Source organism: Eulemur rufifrons, chromosome 1 (assembly GCF_041146395.1).
Source record: "Eulemur rufifrons isolate Redbay chromosome 1, OSU_ERuf_1, whole genome shotgun sequence".
Lineage (NCBI taxonomy): Eukaryota > Metazoa > Chordata > Mammalia > Primates > Lemuridae > Eulemur > Eulemur rufifrons.
The window spans coordinates 34,460,842-34,483,605 of NC_090983.1; the positions used below are offsets into that span (position 1 = coordinate 34,460,842).

Here is a 22,764-nt window from a genome sequence, read left to right on the forward strand (position 1 = left end):
ATGAAAGAAATCTCCCAGGAGGTTTTCCCCCCCTCTTTATTCTCCATTCTTTCATAGCCTAGGCCAGAGACAATTCCACAATGGCAACAGAAACAGCTAACAAAATAAAAATGCAGGAGACAAAACTCTGAGGAAGTGAGCCTTTTCCTCTCCATTTGGTGGTGCTGTGGCCCCAAAAGAGTAGGACCAAACTGTTTCTTTTCTCTGTCTTCTCACAATTGCAACAGGATGGCAGTAAGTGGTTTCTGGCCAGAGGACCAAAGAGGTGGGCCCGAGGGAACCAGAAAGTATCAGAGAGATAGTGGAGAGGAAAGAGCTGGGATGAGTGATTCCATAAACCTGTTTATGAACTCTTGGACTCACCCATGACGGATCTGGTCCTAAACAGCATATGATAGACTGAGAACTGAGCTAACAGATAGTCTTCTACTTAGACTAACCACTGGCTGGTACATACACAGCACAGATTCCATTAGCAATGCAAAGGCTTTGAAAACTGACATTGGAAGGAACCACAGGTGAGATGGAACTTGCAACCTATATTTAACTAGGTCAAATGCCTGCTAAAACAAAATGTCAACATTATCCACAGGATTTAATTAGACCAGAATCTCAGCAGAATATTCAAAATGTTCAGGATACAATCCAAAATTCGTAACATTCAAAGAATAGATGAAAATCTCAATTTGCAATGAGAAAAAACAATCAACAGATACCAATGACAAGATGATACAGATGTTGAAATTATCTGGCAAAGACTTTAAAACAGATATTATAAAAATACTTGAATGAGAAATCACACTCTTGAAACAAAAATTAAAATAGAAAGTATTAGCATAGAAACAGATACAAAAAGGAATCAAATGGACATTTTTAGAACTGAAAAACACAACCTCAAAATGAAATACTCACAAGACACTGAACTGCAGAATGGGGAGGACAAAGCAAAGAATCAATAAACTTGAAGATAAATAGGAATTTTTTTTTTTTTTTTTTTTTAGACAGAGTCTCACTCTGTTGCCTGGGCTGGAGTGCCATGGCATCAGCCTAGTTCACAGCAACCTCAAACTCCTGGGCTCAAGCAATCCTACTGCCTCTCAGCCTCTCAAGTAGCTGGGACTACAGGCATGCACCACCATGCCCGGCTAATTTTTTTTTTTATATATATATTTTTAGTTGTCCAGCTAATTTCTATTTTTTTTTTTTTCTTTTTTTTTTTTTAGTAGAGACAGGGTCTCACTCTTGCTCAGGCTGGTCTCCAACTCCTGAGCTCAAACAATCCACCCGTCTCGGCCTCCCAGAGTGCTAGGATTACAGGCATGAGCCACCACACCCAGCCGAAGATAAATAGGAATTATTCAATCTGAACAAAAGAAATAAAAAAGATTAAAAATATTATAATAGAGCCTTAAGAACTTGTGGGACAACAACAAAAGGTTTAAAAGTTATGGCCGGGCGCGGTGGCTCACGCCTGTAATCCTAGCACTCTGGGAGGCCGAAGTGGGCGGATCGTTTGAGCTCAGGAGTTCGAGACCAGCCTGAGCAAGAGCGAGACCCCATCTCTACTAAAAATAGAAAGAAATTATATGGACAGCTAAAAATATATATATAAAAAAATTAGCCGGGCATGGTGGTGCATGCCTGTAGTCCCAGCTACTCGGGAGGCTGAGACAGGAGGATCGCTTGAGCTCAGGAGTTTGAGGTTGCTGTGAGCTAGGCTGACGCCACGGCACTCACTCTAGCCTGGGCAACAGAGTGAGACTCTGTCTCAAAAAAAAAATAAATAAATAAATAAAAGTTATATCACCAGAGTCCTAGAAAAAGAAGAAAAGACTGTGGTGCTAAAAAATATATTTGAAGCCAAGCACGATGGCATGTTCCTGTAGTTCCAGCTACTCAGGAAGCTGAGGTGGAAGGATTGCTTAAGCCCAGGAATTCAAGTCCAGCCTGGGCAACAGAGCAAGACTCTGTCTCTAATTAATTAATTAAATAATTAAAATAGTTGAAGAAATAATGGCTGAAAAGTTCCCAAGTTTGTGAAAAGATGTAAACTTACAACTTCAAGAAGCTGAGTAAACTTGGGAGAGGTGGTAATAGGGAGTTATTGTTTAATGGGCACAGAATTTCAGTCTGGAAAGATGAAAAAGTTCTGAAGAAAGAGAACGGTGATGGTTGTACAACAATGTGAATGTACTTAATGCCACAGACCTGTACACTTAAAAATAGTTAAAATAGTAAACTTTATGTTATATGTATTTTACCACAATAAAAGCTGAGTGAACACCAAACAGGATAAACTAAAGAAGTCCACACCCAGAGACATCATAATCAAAATGCTAAAAACTGAAGATAAAGAAGCCAGAGGAAAAAGACATATAACCTACAGAAGAATTCGAATAACCATGTAAGCAAGAAGAAAATGGCACAATATACTAAAGTGCTGAAAGAAAAGAGCTGTCACTCCAGAATTCTATACCCAACAAAAATACTCTTCAGGAACAAAGATAAAGACATTATCAAATGAACGAAAACTAAAGAGAATTCCTAGGCAGCAGACCAATCCAAAAGAATTACTAAAGAAAGTTCATGAGACAGAAGATATAATACAAAGAAAACTTGGAACATCAGGAGCAACAGAAATTATAAATATCCAGATACAAATATACTAGACCATCTCCCCATGACTTCTTTAAAATGTTTGACAGCTGAAACAAAATATATATATATAAATATGACATTGTCTGAGGGAGCTTTCAATATGTACAGATGTATATATACTCTGTAAAGTATGTATTTAGTAATCTCTACAGCAACCACCAAAAAATTTTATAAAGAGATACAGTAAAAATTAGAATTTCATTAAAACAGAATACTAAAAATGTTCCAATAACCCTTAAAACGGCAGAAAAGCGGAAAGAAAGGAACAAGAAAGCAGAGGAAACAAAATGAAAACAAGTAATAAAATGGTAAATCTAAACATATCTATCAATAGTTATATGGTCTGAATATTACATTTAATTATAATAACTAAATGGTCTGAATATACCAATTAAAAGGCAAAGACTGGGCTGGGTGTAGTGGGTGGCTCACACCTGTAATCCTAGCACTTTGGAAGACCCGAGGTGGGAGGATCACTTGAGGCCAGGAGTTCAAGACCAGCCTAAGAGAGACCCCACCTCTACCAAAAAAAAAAAAAAAAAAAAAAAAAACACCACCAGAAAAATTAGCCAGGCCTGGTGGTATATGCCGGTAGTCCCAACTACTGGGGAAGGCTGAGGCTGGAGGAGATCCCATGAGCCCAGGAGTTTGAAGCTACAGTAAGCTATGATGACACCACTGCATTCCAGCCTGGATGATAGAGCAAGACTTTGACTCATTAAAAAAAAAAAAAAAAAAGACTGAAAAAATATGACCCAACTATATGTTCATCTATAAGAAACTTACTTCAAATATAATGAAGGTTAGGTAGGTTAAAAGGATAGAAAAAGAAATACCAAACATAAATCAAAAGAAAGCTGTAAAAAAAAAAAAACAAAACCAGAAAGCAAGCAAGAAAGCTGTAAGGAATGCAAGGGTGGTTCAACATTTAAAAAGATCAACATATACACTACATTAATATACAAAAGGAAAAAAACACACAATCACCTAAATCCAGAAAAGGCATCTGACAAAATCCAACACCCTTTCATTATAAAAACTGGCATAAAAGGGAATTTCCTCAACATGATGAAAGGCATTTATGAAAAACTCACAGCTAATAACATACTCAATAGGGAAAGACTGAAACCTGGAATGAGACCAAGATGCTCACTTTCATCACTGCTAGTCAACATTGTGCTAAAGTTCTAGCTAGAGCAATTAGACAAGAAAAAAAAAAAAAGGCATCTCATTTGGAAAGGAAGTAGTAAAACTACTTCTATTTACAGATGACATGATCCTATATATAGAAAATCCCAAAGAATACACAAGAAAGCCAATCCAGCTAACAAATGATCCAGCAAAGCTGTACAGGATACAAGATCACACAAAAATCAGTTTTGTTTCCACATACCTGCATGAAACAATATAAAAAGGAATTAAGAAAGCAATTCCATTTAGAATGGCACCTTAAAAATTTAAATACCTAGGAATAAACTTAAACAAGGAGATGAAATACTCGTGCACTGAGAACTACAAAACATTACTGAAAGTAACTAAAGACCTAAATAAGATAAAGCTAAAGACATCTCATGACTAAGAAGATTTCATGAGTAAGACTTAATATTGTTAAGATGTCAATGCCACCTAAAGCAACCCAGAGATTGAGGCAATCTCTACCAAAATTCCAACAGCCTTTTTTTTTTTTTGCAGAAATGGAAAAATCAATGCTCAAATTTATGTGGAATTGCAAGGGGTTCCAAATAGCCAAAACAATCTTGAAAATAAAGAACAACGCTGGAGAATTCACACTTCCTGATTTCAAAACTTACTACAAAGATACAGTAATCAAAACAGTGTGGTACTGCCATAAGGACAGACATACAGACCAATGGAATTTAATAGAGAGCTCAGAAATAAAGCCTCACATATGTGGTCAAATAATTTTTTTTTTTTTTTTTTTGTTGAGACAGAGTCTCACTTTGTTGCCCAGGCTAGAGTGAGTGCCGTGGCGTCAGCTTAGCTCACAGCAACCTCAGACTCCTCGGCTTAAGCGATCCTACTGCCTCAGCCTCCCGAGTAGCTGGGACTACAGGCATGCGCCACTATGCCCGGCTAATTTTTTCTATATAGATTTTTAGTTGTCCATATAATGTCTTTCTATTTTTAGTAGAGATGGGGTCTCGCTCAGGCTGGTCTCGAACTCCTGACCTTGAGCAATCCACCCGCCTCGGCCTCCCAGAGTGCTAGGATTACAGGCGTGAGCCACCGCGCCCGGCCTGGTCAAATAATTTTTGACAAGGGTGCCAAGACCATTCAATAAGAAAGGAGAGGCATTTTAACTATTTTTAAGTATACAATTAAGTGGCATGAATTTACATTAATGTTGTACAATCAAAGAAAAGCCCTGGACCTGATGGCTTCATTGGTAAAGTATACCAAATATTTAAAGAAGACTAACAGCAATTCCCAAATCCTTCCCAAAAAACTGGAGAAGAGCGAATACTTCCTAACTCATTCTATGATGCCAGCATTGCCCTGATATCAAGCCAAAAACACTGTAAGAAAACTATAAATCAATATCCTTTGTGAACACTGATGCAAAAATCCTCAACAAAATACTAGCAAATCAAAATCAGTAGCACACTAAAAGGATTATACACCATGACCAAGTGTGATTTATTCCTGGAATGCAAGATGGTTCAACATAAAAAAAAAAAAAAAACCTCAATATAAATACCACACACACAAAATGAAGGAAAAAAAAAAAACATATGATCATCTCAATTCATGCAGAAAAAGCATTTACAAAAATTCAACACTGATTTATGATTAAAAACACTCAACAAACCAGGAATTAGCTGGGTGCAAGTAGCTCATGCCTGTAATCCCAAAACTTTGTGAGGCCAAGGTGGGAGGATCCCTTGAGCCCAGGGGTTCAAGACCAGCCTGGGCAACATAGCAAGACCTTGTCTCTACAAAAAATTTTAAAAATTAGCTTGCATGGTGGCATACACCTGTAGTCCCAGCTACTTGGGAGGCTGAGGCAGGAGGATTGTTTAAGCCAGAAATTTGAGGCTGCAGTGAGCTATGATTATATCACTGCACTCCAACCTGGGCAACACAGTGAGAGCCTGTCTCTAAAATTAAAAAAAAAAAAAAAGAAATAAACACAAACTATCTCAACATAATAAAGGCCATTTATGAAAAACCCACAGCAAAGATCATATTCAACAGTGAAAGACTGAAAGCACTCCTCTAAGATCAGGAACAAGACAAGAATGCCCTTTCACCACTTTTATTCAAAGTAGTACTGGAAGTTCTAGCCAGGGCAATTAGGCAAGAAAAAGACATAAAAGTCATCTGGATTGGAAAAGAAGTAAAATTATGTTTGCAGATGACATGATCTCATATGTGGAAAAGCGTAAAGATTCCACAAAAAATCTGTTAGAATAAACAAATTCAAAAAAGTAACAGGACACACGTCTATTTTTAAAGAGAGAAGTATCTGCATATTTTTCCTCTTAATTTTATTCACTTTCCAGGCATAGAGCTCTAGATTGATATTTCTGTATTTTCCATAAGGCCTACCTCATTGCTAGCTATATAGCACAAACCCAGTAAGTATCTGCTGATTGAACACCATATCCTTAAAAGGCAATCAACAAAGCCATAATGTTCTTCCATTTCCTGTGCTAAATATCTAAATATCACAATGAATCTATTCTAAAGGTTCTAAATGTTACTGTTAAGATGACCTGGGTGGCCAGGCATGGTGCCTGTAATCCCAGATACTCAGGAGGCTGAGGCAGGAGGATCACTTAAGGCCAGGAGTTGGAGACTGCAGTGAGCTATGATCATGCCACTGTACTCCAGCCTGAGAGACAGAGACCCCATTTCTAAAAATAATTAATTAAAAATAAATTTTAAAAAAGATGAAGCCAAATAGCTTCTGTTTATGACACACTTTCTCTTTAAAACTGTTACTTGTCTGGGTGCAGTGGCTCACTCCTGCAATCCCAGCACTTTGGGAGGCCTAGGCTGGATCACTCGAATCCAGGCATTCAAGATCGGCCTGAGCGACACAGCGAGGCCCCAACTGCACAAAAAATAGAAAAATTAGCCAGGCACAGTGGCACGTGCCTGTAGCCCCAGCTACTTGGGACGCTGAAGCAGAAGGATCACTTGAGCCCGGGTATTTGAGGCTGCAGTGAGCTATGAGGCCACTGCACTCTAGCCCAGGCAACAGCACAAGACTCTGTCTCAAAAAAAAAAAAAAAAAAAAGTTACTTAACCAATCAATGCCTAAGCCAATATACTAGTACACCCTAATTTCTGTCATCCTCATGTTAACCCCTTAATGCAATCTTTAATAAGCAGGCATGGAATCTATTTTTTCCCAAACTCCAGATTTTATTTATCATGGAAGAACATTTTTTTTTTTTTTTAAACCCAACACGGTATAGAACAAGATTCTCAGTGAGAATATGTAAGAATATCCTGAGCGGCTTTCCAAACCAAACATGCTACAGAAGCCCACCTCTTTGAGAATCATTGCTTTAGTGAGCTACCTGATGGTGGCAACAAGCTAAAGGGAAGAATCTCAGTCCTCAGATATGTTGGAGGGAGACAAAAGTTAAGAACTAATGATATTGCAATTGTTGGAAGAAACACCTGAGGAGAAACAAAACACCATTGCCTGACTGGCTCCCATCAGTGTTAATAGCATCCCAGCTTCCTCAGATCAGTATGTCACTGGCACTACAGAATCCTTCTCTTTCTTAAGGCACTTTGCATTGTAGAATGTTCCTGGATGTTCATATCTAGTGTTTGAAGGGGAGGAGGGATTTAAACTGGTCCTGTAGTTTATTTGACACAGGAGAAAAATTAGCCAAGGAAGATTGTAGTTTAAATTCATTTGAAACCAGAAGTGGACTTTTTAGTTGTATGTGTGACCAATTTGTTGAATTATCACTGTTTTTCCTAGGATAACATCAAGCCTAAGTACTGAACAATATGAAGATTCTTTTCTTGGCCTTTCTCTCTATGGATTATGTCATATATAATTATCAGAATCACCTACTTGGCTTTAAAACATGTTTTTTTCTAATTTTTAAGGTTCATAATTTAGCCTTTTGTTTTTATTTTGCTTTCATTTGTGTCCTTAATATTTTCTTAACATTTAGCATCAGACTGAACATGCTTTGTCATTCAAATATGACAGATGCTATAGTTACAAGTGAATTTGTTCCACTTCTTAATCTTTCCCATGCTAAGCAATGAAAAAACAGGTTTTGCCCCATTCAGGGGACTTCTTGGAGGGTTATTATTTTTATGCTGCTGAATATCATGTCTATAATAGACCCATGCATGCAACCTTTCCTCCTCATCCTCCCCTACACCCCTTTTTTTGGTCCTCATTGACATTACAAGCTTTTAACACATTTTTGGCCTAGGAGCTCTGTTGCTGGAAATATAAGTCCCAGCCAGTTATTCTCATTATATTGCCGATGTAGAACTCATTCTTGTGTGGTGTTCTGTGCTATAGAGTCTGTGTAGTGTTATCCATATTCAGAGTTCTGGTTTGTTTTGTTTTTCCCTTAAAATCTGTTACAGTTCCCTTTTTTTGGGGAAAAAAAAAATCAGAACTGTGTTTCCCTTTCCAAAATGTCTGACATTATTTCAAGTTTTATAATATCTTAAGGTGTATATTTTATTTTTTTATTGGCTTAGTTTTTAAATTACATTAATCCCCCCAAATTTGGCCTTTTCCCATGGGGAAGCAAGTGAAGCTGCTCTTCAGAACAGACATTCTACCTTTATCCCATCATTTTAATAACAAAAGAACTAGGTTTGTGTAACTTTTAAGGTTTCTCATTAATGTACCTTCACCTGAGAATTCCTTTCAAGAGAACTCTATATAATCTTAATGTTCTTGAGCTACAAGAACTGCCATTTAGAAAAATAATGGGATAATAGATGGCTTATTGTTCAGTATACCTATGGAATGTGTACAAACTGAATCTATAAATAGATATTTTGAACTGGACCAGGTGGGTATTGAAGTAACACCCATCAAAATGTGCTCTGCAGTGATTCTGCTTAATGTTCAAGTTCCATTACTGAGGTAATATGTTTTGTGTTATGTTTGCAAGGCAAATGGCAGTGCTTCTGTGTGTTGGAGGAGGGGTTACTGATCTGTGCTGAGACCCACTTCTGATTGAGAGGGATAGAACTTGGGCTGATTTTTTTTTTTTGTTGTCAAGCCTCTTTGTAGAAATTTTCTTGTTTTTGTTCTTTGTCGTTTTTTTAAAAAAACGTACTTTTTTGAAGGTATGTCTTTATTAACAACAGAAAATACACATGGTGTTTACTAAAAAAAAAAAAAGAACTAATGATAATTAAATGAAAATGTAAAGCTTAGAAACATTTTATCAAGGGTTTAGTTACCAAATAAGTTTGCTATTTCCTTCTATTTATGTTATTATAGTTTATCATTCAATTAATTTTGAATTAAATTCATTGAAAAATCAAATTTGGTATCTCCTAATTTAGTACATAATAGATATTAAAATGTATTTAGGGTTGATTATAGTTTAATATGCTATCTTAAAACAAAATGAGGGTTGATTAACATTTTAAACAGGCATTCCATTATTTGAGTGGAATCTACTTTGTGCTAAAAGATAAACGAATACTTAACTATGCCAAAGAGGTAAAATGCTTAGGTTATTGGAGTTGTAAAAGAAACTATATTTATTACCTGCTGAACAGCTAGTGTACTGTCCATTTCATCAAAGGATTCATCAGGCCAATTATAGAAATCCTATAAAAATAAATTCATGGTTAAAGCACATACAAAATATTATTATAATTAATTTCAATTCTTAATAAAGACCCACAGCTCACACTAGAAGGGAAAAACATTTACAATGCGATTATAAGTGAAATAAGTTAAAGGAATCTTATTCAATGTTTTTAAATGAACACCAAAATTTTATTTAATTGAACTACAAATGATTTTGTTCAACTACAAATCCCTCAAATATGGCTCCGATAAACCTTTAATGTATTACTTAATTGGGGAGATAAGTCTATCACTTTTTGTTTACAATGGTTTAATACCTCTCAAAAATTTATACTGAAAAAAAAAAGAAAATCCTCCAGACACCAAAAAGTGAATCAGTTTTTTACCAAAAGAGAACAGCTAGTATTAGTAGCTAATTTATTGCTCAGTATTATTTTAGACAGACATTATAAATTATTATTCTAATTCCAAATAGTATTTTAAATTTCTAAACAGAAAGAAGAGCTCCATCAAAAAGTTATCATCCAGGCCAGGCACAGTGGCTCACGTCTGTAATCTTACTACTCAGAGAGGCCGAGGCGGGAGGATCACTTGAGGTCAGGAGTTCGAGACTAGCCTGAGCAAGAGCGAGACCCCATCTTTACTAAAAATAGAAAAAATTAGCTGAGCGTGGTGGTGTGCACCTGTAGTTCTAGCTGCTCGGGAGACTGGGGCAGGAGGATTGCTTGAGCCCAGGAGTTTCAGGCTGCTGTAAGCAAAGCTGACGCCATGGCACTCTAGCCAGGGTGACAGAGCAAGACCTTATCTCTACAAAACCGAAAAAGAAAAAAGAAAAGGAATGATGATCACCATTATTGGTTTGCAGGCGGTGGAGGGATAGGTGGCTAGAAGACAGGAGAATGTGATGCAGAGAGATTCAACTATATTAGCAATGTCTTAGTTCTGAGGGTAGGTTACCTAACAGGTGTATCTTTTTTCTCTTATTCTCACCTGTTGCCCAGGATAGAGTGCAGTGGCACCAACATAGCTCACTGGAGCCTCCAACTCCTGGGCTCGAGCAATCCTCCTACCTCAGCCTCCCAAGTAGCTGGACTACAGACATGCCACCACCACACCCGGCTAATTTTTCTATTTTTTAAATAGAGACAGGGTCTCATTCTTGCTCAAGCTGGTCTGGAACTCCTGAGCTCAAGCAATCCTCCTGCCTCGGCCTCCCAGAGTGTTAGGATTACAGGTGCACACCACCACACCCAGCTAATTTTTTTTTTTTTTTTTGTAGAGATTGAGTCTTGATACTACCCAGGTTGGTCTTGAACTCTTGGCCTCCTAAAGTGCTAGGATTATAGGCGTGAGCCAGGTATACCTTTTTAAATGTTAAAAATATCATGTCTTTTTTTTTCATAGTTGCCCTATCTTAATGAAAATGTACTAACATTATTATGGGAAAATGTCAAGAAATAAAACAATCTTCTGGAAATTGTTCCAGAATGCCTTTTCCTAGACATTATCTAAGAAATATTAAAGAATAGTTTTAATAGTTTTCCTGTATAAGTTTTAATAGTTTTCCTATATAAGCCAGGCATGGTGGCGCACACCTGTAGTCCGAGCTACTCGGGAGGCTGAGGTGGGAAAATCACTTGAGTGCAGGAGTTCAAAGCTGCAGCGCTCTATGATTGAACCTGTGACTAGCCACTCCACTCCAGCCTGGGTGACAGGGAGAGACCTGTGACTAAAATAAAAAATTCTTTCTATATTCTAATGATTTACACTAAAAAATATTTCTATTAATACACTTTGCCTATTCTTTCCTTTAAAAAATTAAAAAAGTTTGTACAATATTTTGTTTTAAAAATATTAGAAAGCACACATAGAAATGCAGTTGGACTTCCATATCCACAGGTTCCACATCTGGAGTCAACCAACCTCAAACTGAAAATATTGGTGGGGGAGGGGGTGGAAATCCAGAAAATGTTACATTGTTGCTGACATGTACTATGTATATAGTTAGGCTGACCATAGTTGCATCTGTACTGAAAATGTACAGACTTTTTTTTTGTCATTATTCCCTAAACAATAAATATAGTGTAAATAACTATTTACATATCACTTACATTGTATTAGGCATTATAAGTAATCTAGAGATGATTTAAAGTATACAGGCAGAAGTGCATAGGTTATATGCAAATACTACCCCATTGTATACAAGGGACTTGAGCATGCTCGAATTTGGGTATTGCAAGGGATACCATTCCCCAGAGGTTACTAAGGGACACTGTATACAGAAAAGATGTAGAAAAGGTAACTGGGAATGAAATGTTTTGCCTCATCGTAACTGCAACACCTATGAGACACACCAAAAATCCAGCTTAATAAACGTTCTCAATCTAATTTCGGTCAACAAATATTTATTGAAAACCAACTATGTGCTTACACTCAAGTCTAACCAACTTTAAAAAGTAGGAAGATATTCTCCTCACTCTGTTATAGTTCTAAATATATCATTTTAGAATAGACCCATTTCACTGAAGGAAATTCAGGTGATAAGCAAGAGATAGGACAGACTGCTGCTTAAGCAGCGTTTTTTGTTTTGTTTTTTTAACTCCTAACCTTTTCTATTTTATTTAACAACCCTGATAACAATGTGGAAAAAAAAGCAAAGCAGCTTTATGTGTGACTTACTTTTATGTGACTTACTCATAACAACATGGCAAACAGATATGTTACAATATTAGTTTAAAATATATTATTTTCTGACCTTTCAAAATTAAGAACTTTTGAATAAATAAAAAATGAGAGGGTGGGTGAGAAGAGAAAAAAAATGAGATGACTCAGTGTGAATACAAAAGTCAGAAATAGACTTTTGTACATAAAAATATAATCAGAAATAATGTTTCTGCAAAATAAGAAGGTATCTGAGAAAAAAAGCATTCAGAAGTTTGGAAAAGGTAAAAAGAAAAGATATAAAATACCTAAATTTCCAGTAGTATGAAGACAAAACTGCCACCTTAATGTTGCTCTATAATAAAACTTTCAAAATAATTTCTTTAAAATTCAGTACTAGAAGCTACTTGTTAAAGAGAAAAGGTCACCAGTAAACTAAGAATCAAAAGACTATGTAACCTTGAGCAAATCCAGTCCATTCTCTGGGCTTGTTTCTTTATTTGTAACATGGATCTGGGAAAGTGTCTAGACCTACAAGTTCCCTTTGAAAGGTCTCCTTTCCATAATTCTGTACAAGAACGTAAAATTTATTGTCAGACATATGATCATAGCTCCATTGTTGTTTTGTTTCTTTTTTCACTTACATCATTGTCCTTTAAAATTACATTTTAAACACATCTCTTCTAATTTTAGAGCATCTACTCCATAGCAAGCCACTTTGGCTGGCAGATTACTCAGTTCAAATCTGAATGTCAAGTTGATTTTTTTAAATGTCAGGCATCCCATCTTTTTCAAATCCTAAGAACACATACCTAAACCACCAACAACGTATCCGAAATACTGTCCTACAAAAAGTTTACAAAATTATAATCAGTTCATTCCCTATGCTTCACACAAGGAAATTCGCAAGGAATGATATCTAACAAGTCGCAACCTGGTGATGAAAACTTGCTGGACCAGAGAACAGCTCCAGGGACGCAGCAAGGAGAGGTGGTCAAAAGCAAACAACAGGAGGAGGAGGATAAAGTAAATTATCCCCACCCGGATCCGGCTAGACAAGCTAGTTAGCAGGACCCGGGCAGTACTTCACAGGCCAGGTAGGAACCGGAAGCCGGGACAAGGGAGGCTGTGTTTACACCCCCTTCCACCCCCGCGGCCCCGACCCTCAGGAAACCCCAGGGGTCTCCACCTGGCTGGCCGCGCCCCTCTAAAGCTAGTCAGCTGGAGCTCAGGGGCAGGGCGAGAACAAGCAGTCGCTGCCGACAGGCTCGCAGCCCTGGGCCTCAGCGGACGTCTCCCGCAACCCCCACCCTCCCCTTACGCCCACCCTCAGGTCAGAGCTCCGCAGGCCTCGCAGCGGCGGCCGCCTCAACCAAACGGAGGGGCTGCGGCTCCGGAAGAGCAGGCCGTGCACCAGTGCCCCCGCCCGCCTGCAGCCCCGGCCCGACAGCCACTCCGTGGCTGCCAGCTTCCCGGCGCAGCACGGGTCGGCACTGAGAGTTGTCCGGCAGAAAAGGTGGGGAGATAGTACCTGTGCCTTGGTGCCCGGCCTGTTCCGCCTCAGCACTGCCGTCCCCTCCGCCATGACCATAGTGCCAGCGTCTGGGCGGCTGGAGTAGATACCCGGATGTAAGGGGACGGCTGCCTACGCAGGGAGGCGGGGCGGAGCGGCGCTCCAGGTCTGGGCGCCGGGGAGGGGCGGCAGCCGACGGAACAGCCGCAGCCCGCGCGGGGCAGGACGGGAGGACACGGAGCAAGCAGTCCAGGGAAGGCTCGGCTAGGCGGAGGGCGAGGGCAGACGAGCCACTGCCCGCGAGGCTCTGGCGGCGACTCGGAGGGAAGGAGGCACGGGAAGGCACGAGCGTCTTTATGAAGTCTGCGGGCGGGTGCGGAAGGTCGTGATGGTGTGTGACTACTGCGGCAGTATGCATGGCCTGCTTAACACGTTGGTACCCTTCCTTGGGCTCTCGTTAATTAACAGTGGAAGGACAGTCTGTGCAGTGGCGACATTTTCAGTAAATCTATGTGCAAGCAAATACCTAATTGTGTCCCAAAATCCGCCTAGGAAAACTGTCAATGGAAAAAAAGTGAAACTCTAAAATAATTTTAAAAAGATTTATTCTGAGTCAAATTTGAGGACCTGGCCGGGTGCGGTGGCTCACGCCTGTAATCCTAGCACTCTGGGAGGCCCAGGGGGGCGGATTGTTTGAGCTGAGGAGTTCGAAACCAGCCTGAGCAAGAGCGAGACCCCATCTCTACTAAAAATAGAAAGAAATTATCTGGCCAACTAAAAATATATATAGAAAAAATTAGCTGGATATGTGCCACCATGCCTGTAGTCCCAGCTACTGGGGAGGCTGAGGCACAAGGTCGCTTGAGCCCAGGAGTTTGAGGTTGCTGTGAGCTAGGCTAACGCCACAGCACTCTAGTCAGGGTGACACAGCGAGACTCTGTCTCAAACAAAAACAAAAAACAAATTTGAGGACCATGAGCCAGAGCCACGCTCAAGAGCAAGTGGACTTGCTGTGGCTGGGTTACAGTTTGGTTTTATACATTTCAGGGAAACAGGGGTTACAGGTAAAGTCATAAATCAATATGTGGGAGGCATACATTGGTTTGGCCCTAAAAGGTGGGCCATGTAGAAGGGGGGTGCTTACAAGTTATAGGTGGGTTTAAAGATTCTTTGACTTATAATTGGTTAAAGACTTGAAGCTTTGTCTAAAGTCTTGGCATGTTCTAACATAAGGAGCTCTTTGTCAGAGGTAAGCCACGGGAGGTATATTTGTTGTGTAAATTGAGGACCTGCAGGTTTGTCTTGCATACCCCTGAGGACTGTTAATGGGTTACAAAAGATGTCCCCACGAAGGGAGGGGGGCATGATGAGGCATATCTGACCTCCCTCCTCCTGGCAGGCAATTTAGTTTTAGGATATTCCTTTGGCCACCAGGGGGTCCATTCAGTCAGGTGGGGTTAAGCCTTACGATTTTATTTTAGTTCACAAAGCAAAGTAGAAAACAGGCCAGCAGTCTGGCATAGTCCACAGAACCTGCATGAAATAGACGTAATCTGAAATCAGACTGGGGGTTTGAGTGTCAAATGTTATTTAAGCCATCCCTGACTTCAAAGCCAATGACTTTTTCAAAGACAAGTTTGTGTAGATAAAAGATGCATGTTAATCATCTGAGATGGAGAGTGGACATCTGGTATTGTACATTAGGCAAACCGAATTAGCTCGTTTTTTTGCAAGTCAGAAGTGGGAGGAGGAAATTAATAGTTCTCGATAGACGGTGGGAGTTTTACGTTTCATAGGATTCCATATTTTCTTTGTTGCAAGTTTTAAGTGTTCTTTTAAGTCAAGAAATCACAGCAGTTTTGGCAAACTTTGTTTCCTACTTAGAAACCTTAAATCTTTGATCTGGAATGAGGGAGGCCTTGGGATACCAGATGAGAAGACAGTTCAGAGGGTGAAGATTTCGTACAGTAGCATGATTTACAAGAGAAGAAAACATCAGATGTCCCTAGATAAAGGTGTATTGAGAATGTTGAGAGAAGGGCCATGTCACAGACAACCTCCAAAGATGGATGCTGAAAATAGAGGGGAGGTTGGTTGAGTGGCTCTGTAGCTGAATAATTGTCAGTGACATAGAACTAGGCATACAGGGATTTGACAACAGGAAGTTGGTTTGCATTTAAGTAAGAGTCCTTTCTGGAAGATGTATAGACTGGTAACTCTTCAAGAGTAAGGACTTAATTCTGTCCTTCCAGCACTAGCTCCTAGAAATCAAAAGATTTATTCATTCAACAAATAATCATAAAGCTCCACTATATGTTAGGCACTGACATACAAGTGTGACAAGGCCCAGTACTTCACCATAAGTTTCTTAGAGTCTAGCAATGGAGACAGATGTGCAGATCACCAATTCTTACACAGGTTACGAATCCCTTATCTGAAATGCTTGGGACCAGAAGTGTTTCAGATTTAAAATTTTTTTGGATTTTGGAATATTTGCATATACATAATGAGATATCTTGGGGATGGGACCCAAGATTAAACATGAAATTAATGTTTCATTTCATGTATTCCTTGTACACATAATCTGAAGTTAATTTTATTCAATACTTTTAATAATTTTGTGCATAAAACAGTTTTGACTGTGACCCATCACGAGTTCAGGTGTGGAGTTTTCTACTGTGGCATGATGTGAGTGCTCAAAAAATTTTGTATTTTGGAGCATTTCAGATTCTGGATTTTCAGAGTGTGGATACTCAAGCTGTACTAAATAGAGTGAGACCCTAGGACAAATGACACCCAAATGATGCCTCCCCAAGAAAGACAGGTTGGGGCCAGGCATGGTGGCTCACCCCTAGCATGTTGAGAGGCCGAGGTGGGAGGATTGCTTGAGCTCAGAAGTTTGAGACCAGCCTGAGCAAGAGTGAGACCCCATCTCTACTAAAAATAGAAAAATTAGTTGGGCGTGGTGCTGTGTGCCTGTAGTCCCAGCCACTTGGGAGGCTGAAGCAAGAGGATCACTTGAGCCCAGGAGATTGCTATGAGCTACAATGATACCACTGCACTCTACTCAGGGCAACAGAGTGAGAGAGTGAGACTGTCTCAGAAAAAAAAAACCCAAAAAAACACGACAGACAGGTTGGTCCTACGTGGGCTTCTCTCAGTGTATAGACAACCCCACCTCACTTACTGCAAGAACTAAGTTTAAATTTCCCAGATTGTATGGTAGTTTCCCTGAGCTGTAAATAATAGTTACCTGTAGTTAAAGGGGATCATCTTAATGTTCTTCTAATTCCAGATTTATCATACTGTTTCAGCTCATCTGAAAAAACAAGGGAAAAAGCGGATGAGTAGGTGTTAAATTCAGGAACAAAATACCCATTAATTCTCTTGAAAGGGTCAGTAAAGTTGCATTGTGATGTCAACCCTGGCCTTTTTCACAGGAATAACCTTGTTCTTTAGGACTGGAATGCTTTGCACTCATAACCTTCACATTTTCATTCCTACGTCAGCCTGCAGATTATGACCTCCAAACAAGAACAGTTGTATAATCAGAATTAATTTGGTGGGAGAGGCGGACAAAAGGGAAAAAAAAGTATGATCAGTAATAACAATTACATGTAATGATGGGTTACTTGAATATTTCAGGTAAATGAGGAGGGGTCTGCTTAAAGGCAATGTGGACATGTGGAAATAGCTCTGGGCTGGGATTCAGAAAATCTAGATTTTCTTGTGCCTTTGACTGTAAGACTTTGAACAAACCATCAAATAAGTTTCTTCATTTGTAGTGAAGATTGTACACAGTAGTTCTATCCCTTTAGAGTATGAAAGTAAGCATAAAATTAAATATTTATGGAAATCTCTTGAAGTTTTAGAAGAAAATATTTTATTTTATTTTATTTATTTATTTTTGAGACAGAGTCTTTCTCTGTTGCCCGGGCTAGAGTGCCATGGCATCAGCCTAGTTCACTGCAACCTCACACTCCTGGGCTCAAGCAATCCTCCTCCTTCAGCCTCCCAAGTAGCTGGGACTACAGGCACATGCCATAACACCCAGCTAATTTTTCTATTTTTGGTAGAGACGGGGTCTCGCTCTTGCTCAGGGTGGTCTCAAACCCCTGACCTCAAGCAATCCTCCCACCTCAGCCTCCCAGAGTGCTAGAATTACAGGCTGAGCCACTGTACTGGCCATAGAAGAAAATATTTTATAAATCCAAAGTATCGTAAGTAATTTCAAAAATGCCTATCTAATGTGAAATTCACCTTGGGAAATTTAAAAATCTAAGTAAAAAATGAAGTCACATTATATGGAAGGCACTGGATTAAGTGCTAAGGAATAGGAAGATGTATAGGATGTATGAGCTTTTCTCAAAGAACTTAGAAATAAATGGGAAAGGGCAGTATATGGAGAACTATGTTACAAAGCTAAATGCCTTAAATGTTGAAGCAGCCCCTGCTGGTTGCCTATTTGCTATTACCTTTCACATGCTCTGTGCAAACAGATTCTGATCTTGCTTAGTGTCCATCTCTCTATGATCTGGGAAAGGTAAACCCATCTTCAGCTGAGGGATAAATTCCTATTAGCCTAAGCCAATGGTTGGTTATGGGTAAGGCGTCTGACTCCACTTTAGCCTAGAGGAATGTGAAAGTATCTGATAAAGCATTTTGGGGAACAGTTTATTTGCTCTCAAGAAGACAGTAAAAGAAGTGGTCCTCTTTTTTCAGCCACTGGGCATTGCCACATCTGGAACTGCAGCAGCCATGTTGGCTTGAAGGAAGCCAGCCTAAAAGCGAAGTTGACACACTGTGAATGATGGATGTAGTTGAAATGTGCCTTAAAGTATGGATAGCATTTGTATACAGAGATGCAGGAGATTTCATTGCAGGCCAAGAAAAGTTGAACAGCAGGGAAGCGTGGGAATGTATGTTCATAGTTGAACAAATTAGTGCCTATATATGGTTTTATACATCTCCAACATATTATCTGAACATTATTTTCTCTTTATGAAAGTTGTTACAGACATAATATTTTGGATTTATAGAGTTCAAACTTAGACAACTTTGACTACAAATGAGATACTGAACTCCCATGGCACCTCATTTTCCTCTTTTATGACACTTAGCAACATTTCAGAATATTTGATCAAATTAGTGGTTGTGGTAGCCAGCCTCCAAGATGGCCCCAGTGATTATCATCTCCTGGTATTTACACCGTGTGTGGTTCTCTTTCACATTGAATAGGGCTGACCTCTGTAACTAATAGGATACTGTAGAAATGTTAGTGTGCAACTTCTGATGTTAGGTTATAAAAAACAGTGTGGCTTCTGACTTGCTCTCTTAGATCACTTGCTCTGGGACAAAAAGCTGCCTATGTGAGGACACGCAAGCAGCCTTATGAAGGGGGGTCCATGTAATGAAGAACTGAGGCCTTCGGCCAAAGGTAAGCATCAACTTGCCAGCGTAAGAGTGAACCATCCTGGAAGTGTATCCTCCAGCCCATTGAATGATGGCAGCCTCATGAGACACTCCCAAACTAGGATCACCTAACTAAGCTGCTCCCAGTTTTCCACTTAAGATACTGTGTGAGATGTTTATTGTTGTTTTAGCCACTAAGTTTAGGGTAACTTGTTATGCAACAAGAGATAACTAATAGTTCATGAGCTTTGCACAGTGGCAGTATCGTAGCCAATGAGGTTTATCTGAGGTGAGATTATTGCTAATTGAAATAAATTTAAAAAAATAGTTCATGAACTTTCAGGGAGGGAGAATGTGATCAGAAGAGACAAGTCACCATAGAATATAACCATTTTCTTTTTTCTTTTTCTGAGATGTTCTGTTACCTGGGCTAAAGTGCAGTGGCATCATCATAGGTCAATGCAACCTCAAACTCCTGGGCTCAAGCACGCCTCACCAAGCCCAGCTAATTTTTCTATTTTTTGTAGAGATAGAGGTCTTGCTTTTGCTCAGGCTGGTCTCAAACTCCAGGCCTCAAGCAATCCTCCTGCCTTAGCCTCCCAAAATGCTGGGATTACAGGAGTGAGCCACCGAACCAGGCCCATTTCCTCTTTTCAGTAGGGCACCTAATGTCGTTCATGAAGTTAGCTTTTCTATATTTTCTTGATGACTAATCTCTATCTAAAATTATGCTATTAACTTAGTTGTTCACTGTGTGCCTCCCTTATCTTATTCATCCCTGTTTCTCCAGTGCCTAGAACAGTGCCTGGCACATGTTCAAAAAATGAATGAACTTAAAAATACTATAATAAACTGACCTTTCTGAACTGACATTCAAGCCAGATAACGAAATAACCACTGATGTTTTTCTAAGTCATGTCTTCAGGCTAAATGAGACTGAAAGAGCATTTTACAAGTCTTGAGGCTAAATTTTCAATGTCTTAAAGAACTAGATTTAATCTGTAAGAGGGTAGGGGGATTGGATCTATTCCTTATATCTTTCAACAGGAAAATCTTCATATACAGCCAAGATCAAAATATTCTTTTAAAAAACGCAAACTATAAAACTACCTAAAGAAACCATGGAAGAACATCTAAGTATTAGAGAATGCTTTTCAGAGTTTGACATGATACCCAGAAGCCATAAAGGAAAGCATTTACTCATTTAAGTACACTAAAGTGGCTTCCTACAAGTGCAAACCATAAATAAAATCAAAGCCAAAATGACAACGTGGAGGAAAACACATATCACAAAGAACCAATTTCCCTAATAAAAGATCTCATAAAAATCATAAAAGATCAAGCACTCAGAAAAATGGGCAGAAGATACTAATTAAGACAACAGGAACAGTTAACAGTAAAGGAAACAGAAATGACTCTTAAACACGTAAATCCTCACCCTCATTCATAATCATAAATAAAAAATAATCAGATTGGCAAAATAAAAACCTTATAACATCTTATATCATTGAGAGTAAGAAGAAATAAACAGCCTTATACATTGCTAGGAGGACTGTTAACTGATAGAACTTTTATGAGGGACAACTCGGAGATATATGCGTGTATATGTGTGCATGTACGATTGAAATCCACATACCCTTTGACATAGAAATCTGATATCTAGGAATTTGTCTGTCAGATATACTTGTATACGTGCAAAATTATTTATGCATACATTCATTGCAGAAGTGTTTCTAATTGCAAAAGATTAGAACAACTTAAATATTCATCATTGGGGAATGCTGAAATAAATTATGGTTCATCCATATAATGGAACGTTATACAAATTTTTTTTTTTTTTGGAGGCAATCTTGCTCTGTTTCCCAGGCTGGAATACAGTGGCCTCATCACAGATCACTGCAGCCTCAAACCCCTAGGTTCAAGCAATCCTTCTGCCTCAGCCTCCCGAGTAGCTGGGACTACAGATGCACGCCATCACGCGGGTGATTTTTCTATTTTTTATAGAGATAGGATCTCCCCATGTTGCCAAACCCCTGGCCTCAAGCCATCCTCCCACCCTGTCCTCCTAAAATGCAGGGATTACAGGCATGAGCCACTGTGCCTGGCCACCTATTTTAAAATAAATAAAATTAACTACTGCACTTGAGTAGTCTAAAATAAATAAATAAAGTTTAAGGGGGAAAAAAAAAGCTTGACTCAAACATTAAGGGACAAATCTAATGCCCTCCTTTTGCAATTTATTCTTAAGCTAAAGGGTTCGGTAATTTGTCACATGTAACTAGTATGTAAGAAATGCAGAACCAGAGACAAGGTTTGATTGGGCTCTCATACAGGTTGCCTAAGGGTAAAGGAAAACATATTTAAATGCTCTTCACACAAATAAATCAAAAGTTCAAAACTCCATTTTAGTGTAGGTGCAGTGACAACAGTAATTAACTTGCTGGAGGGAGCATGACTTGGTATCACTCTGGAAAACAATCTGGCTGTTCTTACTGAGAACCTAAAAATGCTCTCAGCCAGGTAAGCATATACAGGGAGAGCTTGCCTTAACAGATATTAAACTTAAATATAAAGCTATTTATATTGAAAACAATGTGGTGGAATGGAGAGGTTAATGGAAGAGACTATAAAACCTAGGAATAGACATATTTAGAAAAATGTAATTTACAATAAAGATCACATCTCAAATTTTGAGGTATAGAGAAGGGGAAGAATGGGGCGGAGTGGGAAAGAATGGATAATCCAATAAAGCTGGGACAAGTCACTCATTGCTTAAAAAATGATAAAGTTAGCCAGGCACAGTGATGCACCTGTAGTCCCAGCTACTCGGGAGGCTGAGGCAGAAGGATCGCTTGAGCCCGGGAGTTCAAGGCCAACCTGGACAGCATAACAAGACCTCATCTCTAAAAAATGCTAAGTCAGACACATATACCATTCACTAAAATAAACTATGAAACAATTACATGTTCAAAGGAAAAAAGTACTGTGATATTTGACTAGTTATAAACAAGAACCACATCAAATTAGGAAACAAATGTAACAAGTTAGAACCTCTAATAACGTGTATATAGGATGAGGGTTGTGGCTCATGCCTGTAATCCCAACACTTTTGGAGGCCTGGGCGAGAGGATGGCTTAAGGCCAGGAATTCGAGACCAGCCTGAGCAACATACTGAGACCCCTCTCTTCAAAAAATAAAAAATTAGCCAGGCATGGTAGTATGTGCCTGTAGTCGTAGCTACTTTGGGAGGTCGAGGACAGAGGATCACTTGAGCCCAGGACTTTGAAGCTACGGTGAGCTGTGATTGTGCCATTGCACTTTAGCCTAGGGTGAAAGAGTGAAACCCTTTCTCAAAAAAACAAAACCAAAAAACCAAATAACTTTATGGTCCCAATTTTAAAAGAACTTCTTGTAAAGCATACATACTTTCTGAAACAATAGAAGGAAAAAGCCATATTAATAATGGTAATACCTGTACAACAGAATAGCTCCCTGGTAACTTTAATTTTGTTCTTCTCAATTTCCAAAATCTTTTGTGTGTAGTCATGGGAAGCAGACTTGGAAGTCAGACAAACTGAATTCAGGTGAACTCTTATTAGTTAAAATTTGTGTCACCTTGAGTTTACGGTGCACCTTCTTTCACCTGTGAAGCAGCAACACTGCAAGGTTACTGGGACTACATGCAAGTAAGCGAGATTACACATAAAGTCCCTAGAACAGTGCCTGGCAAATG

At 39.1% G+C, this 22,764-nt stretch overlaps 1 protein-coding gene and 1 pseudogene across 3 annotated transcripts in view; one reads left to right on the forward strand and one right to left on the reverse strand.

Annotated features, from left to right (window-relative positions):
- The window catches only part of LOC138395903 (MOB-like protein phocein), a 44,604-nt gene that overhangs the window by 17,385 nt on the left and 4,455 nt on the right, over nucleotides 1–22,764 (reverse strand). Inside the window, exons 1-2 of one of the 3 annotated variants that reach the window (XM_069489025.1) lie at nucleotides 13,638–13,698; nucleotides 9,401–9,463 (exon numbers count right to left, since the gene is read on the reverse strand). In XM_069489025.1, coding sequence (XP_069345126.1) covers nucleotides 9,401–9,463; nucleotides 13,638–13,697 — 123 coding nt within the window. In that variant the 5' untranslated portion in view covers nucleotide 13,698. Of the gene's footprint in view, nucleotides 1–9,400; nucleotides 9,464–13,637; nucleotides 13,699–22,764 lie in introns of those variants that run through there. The other 2 variants (XM_069489153.1, XM_069489085.1) reach the window with 2 other exon arrangements.
- LOC138387645 (U4 spliceosomal RNA) lies at nucleotides 19,276–19,445 on the forward strand (annotated as a pseudogene).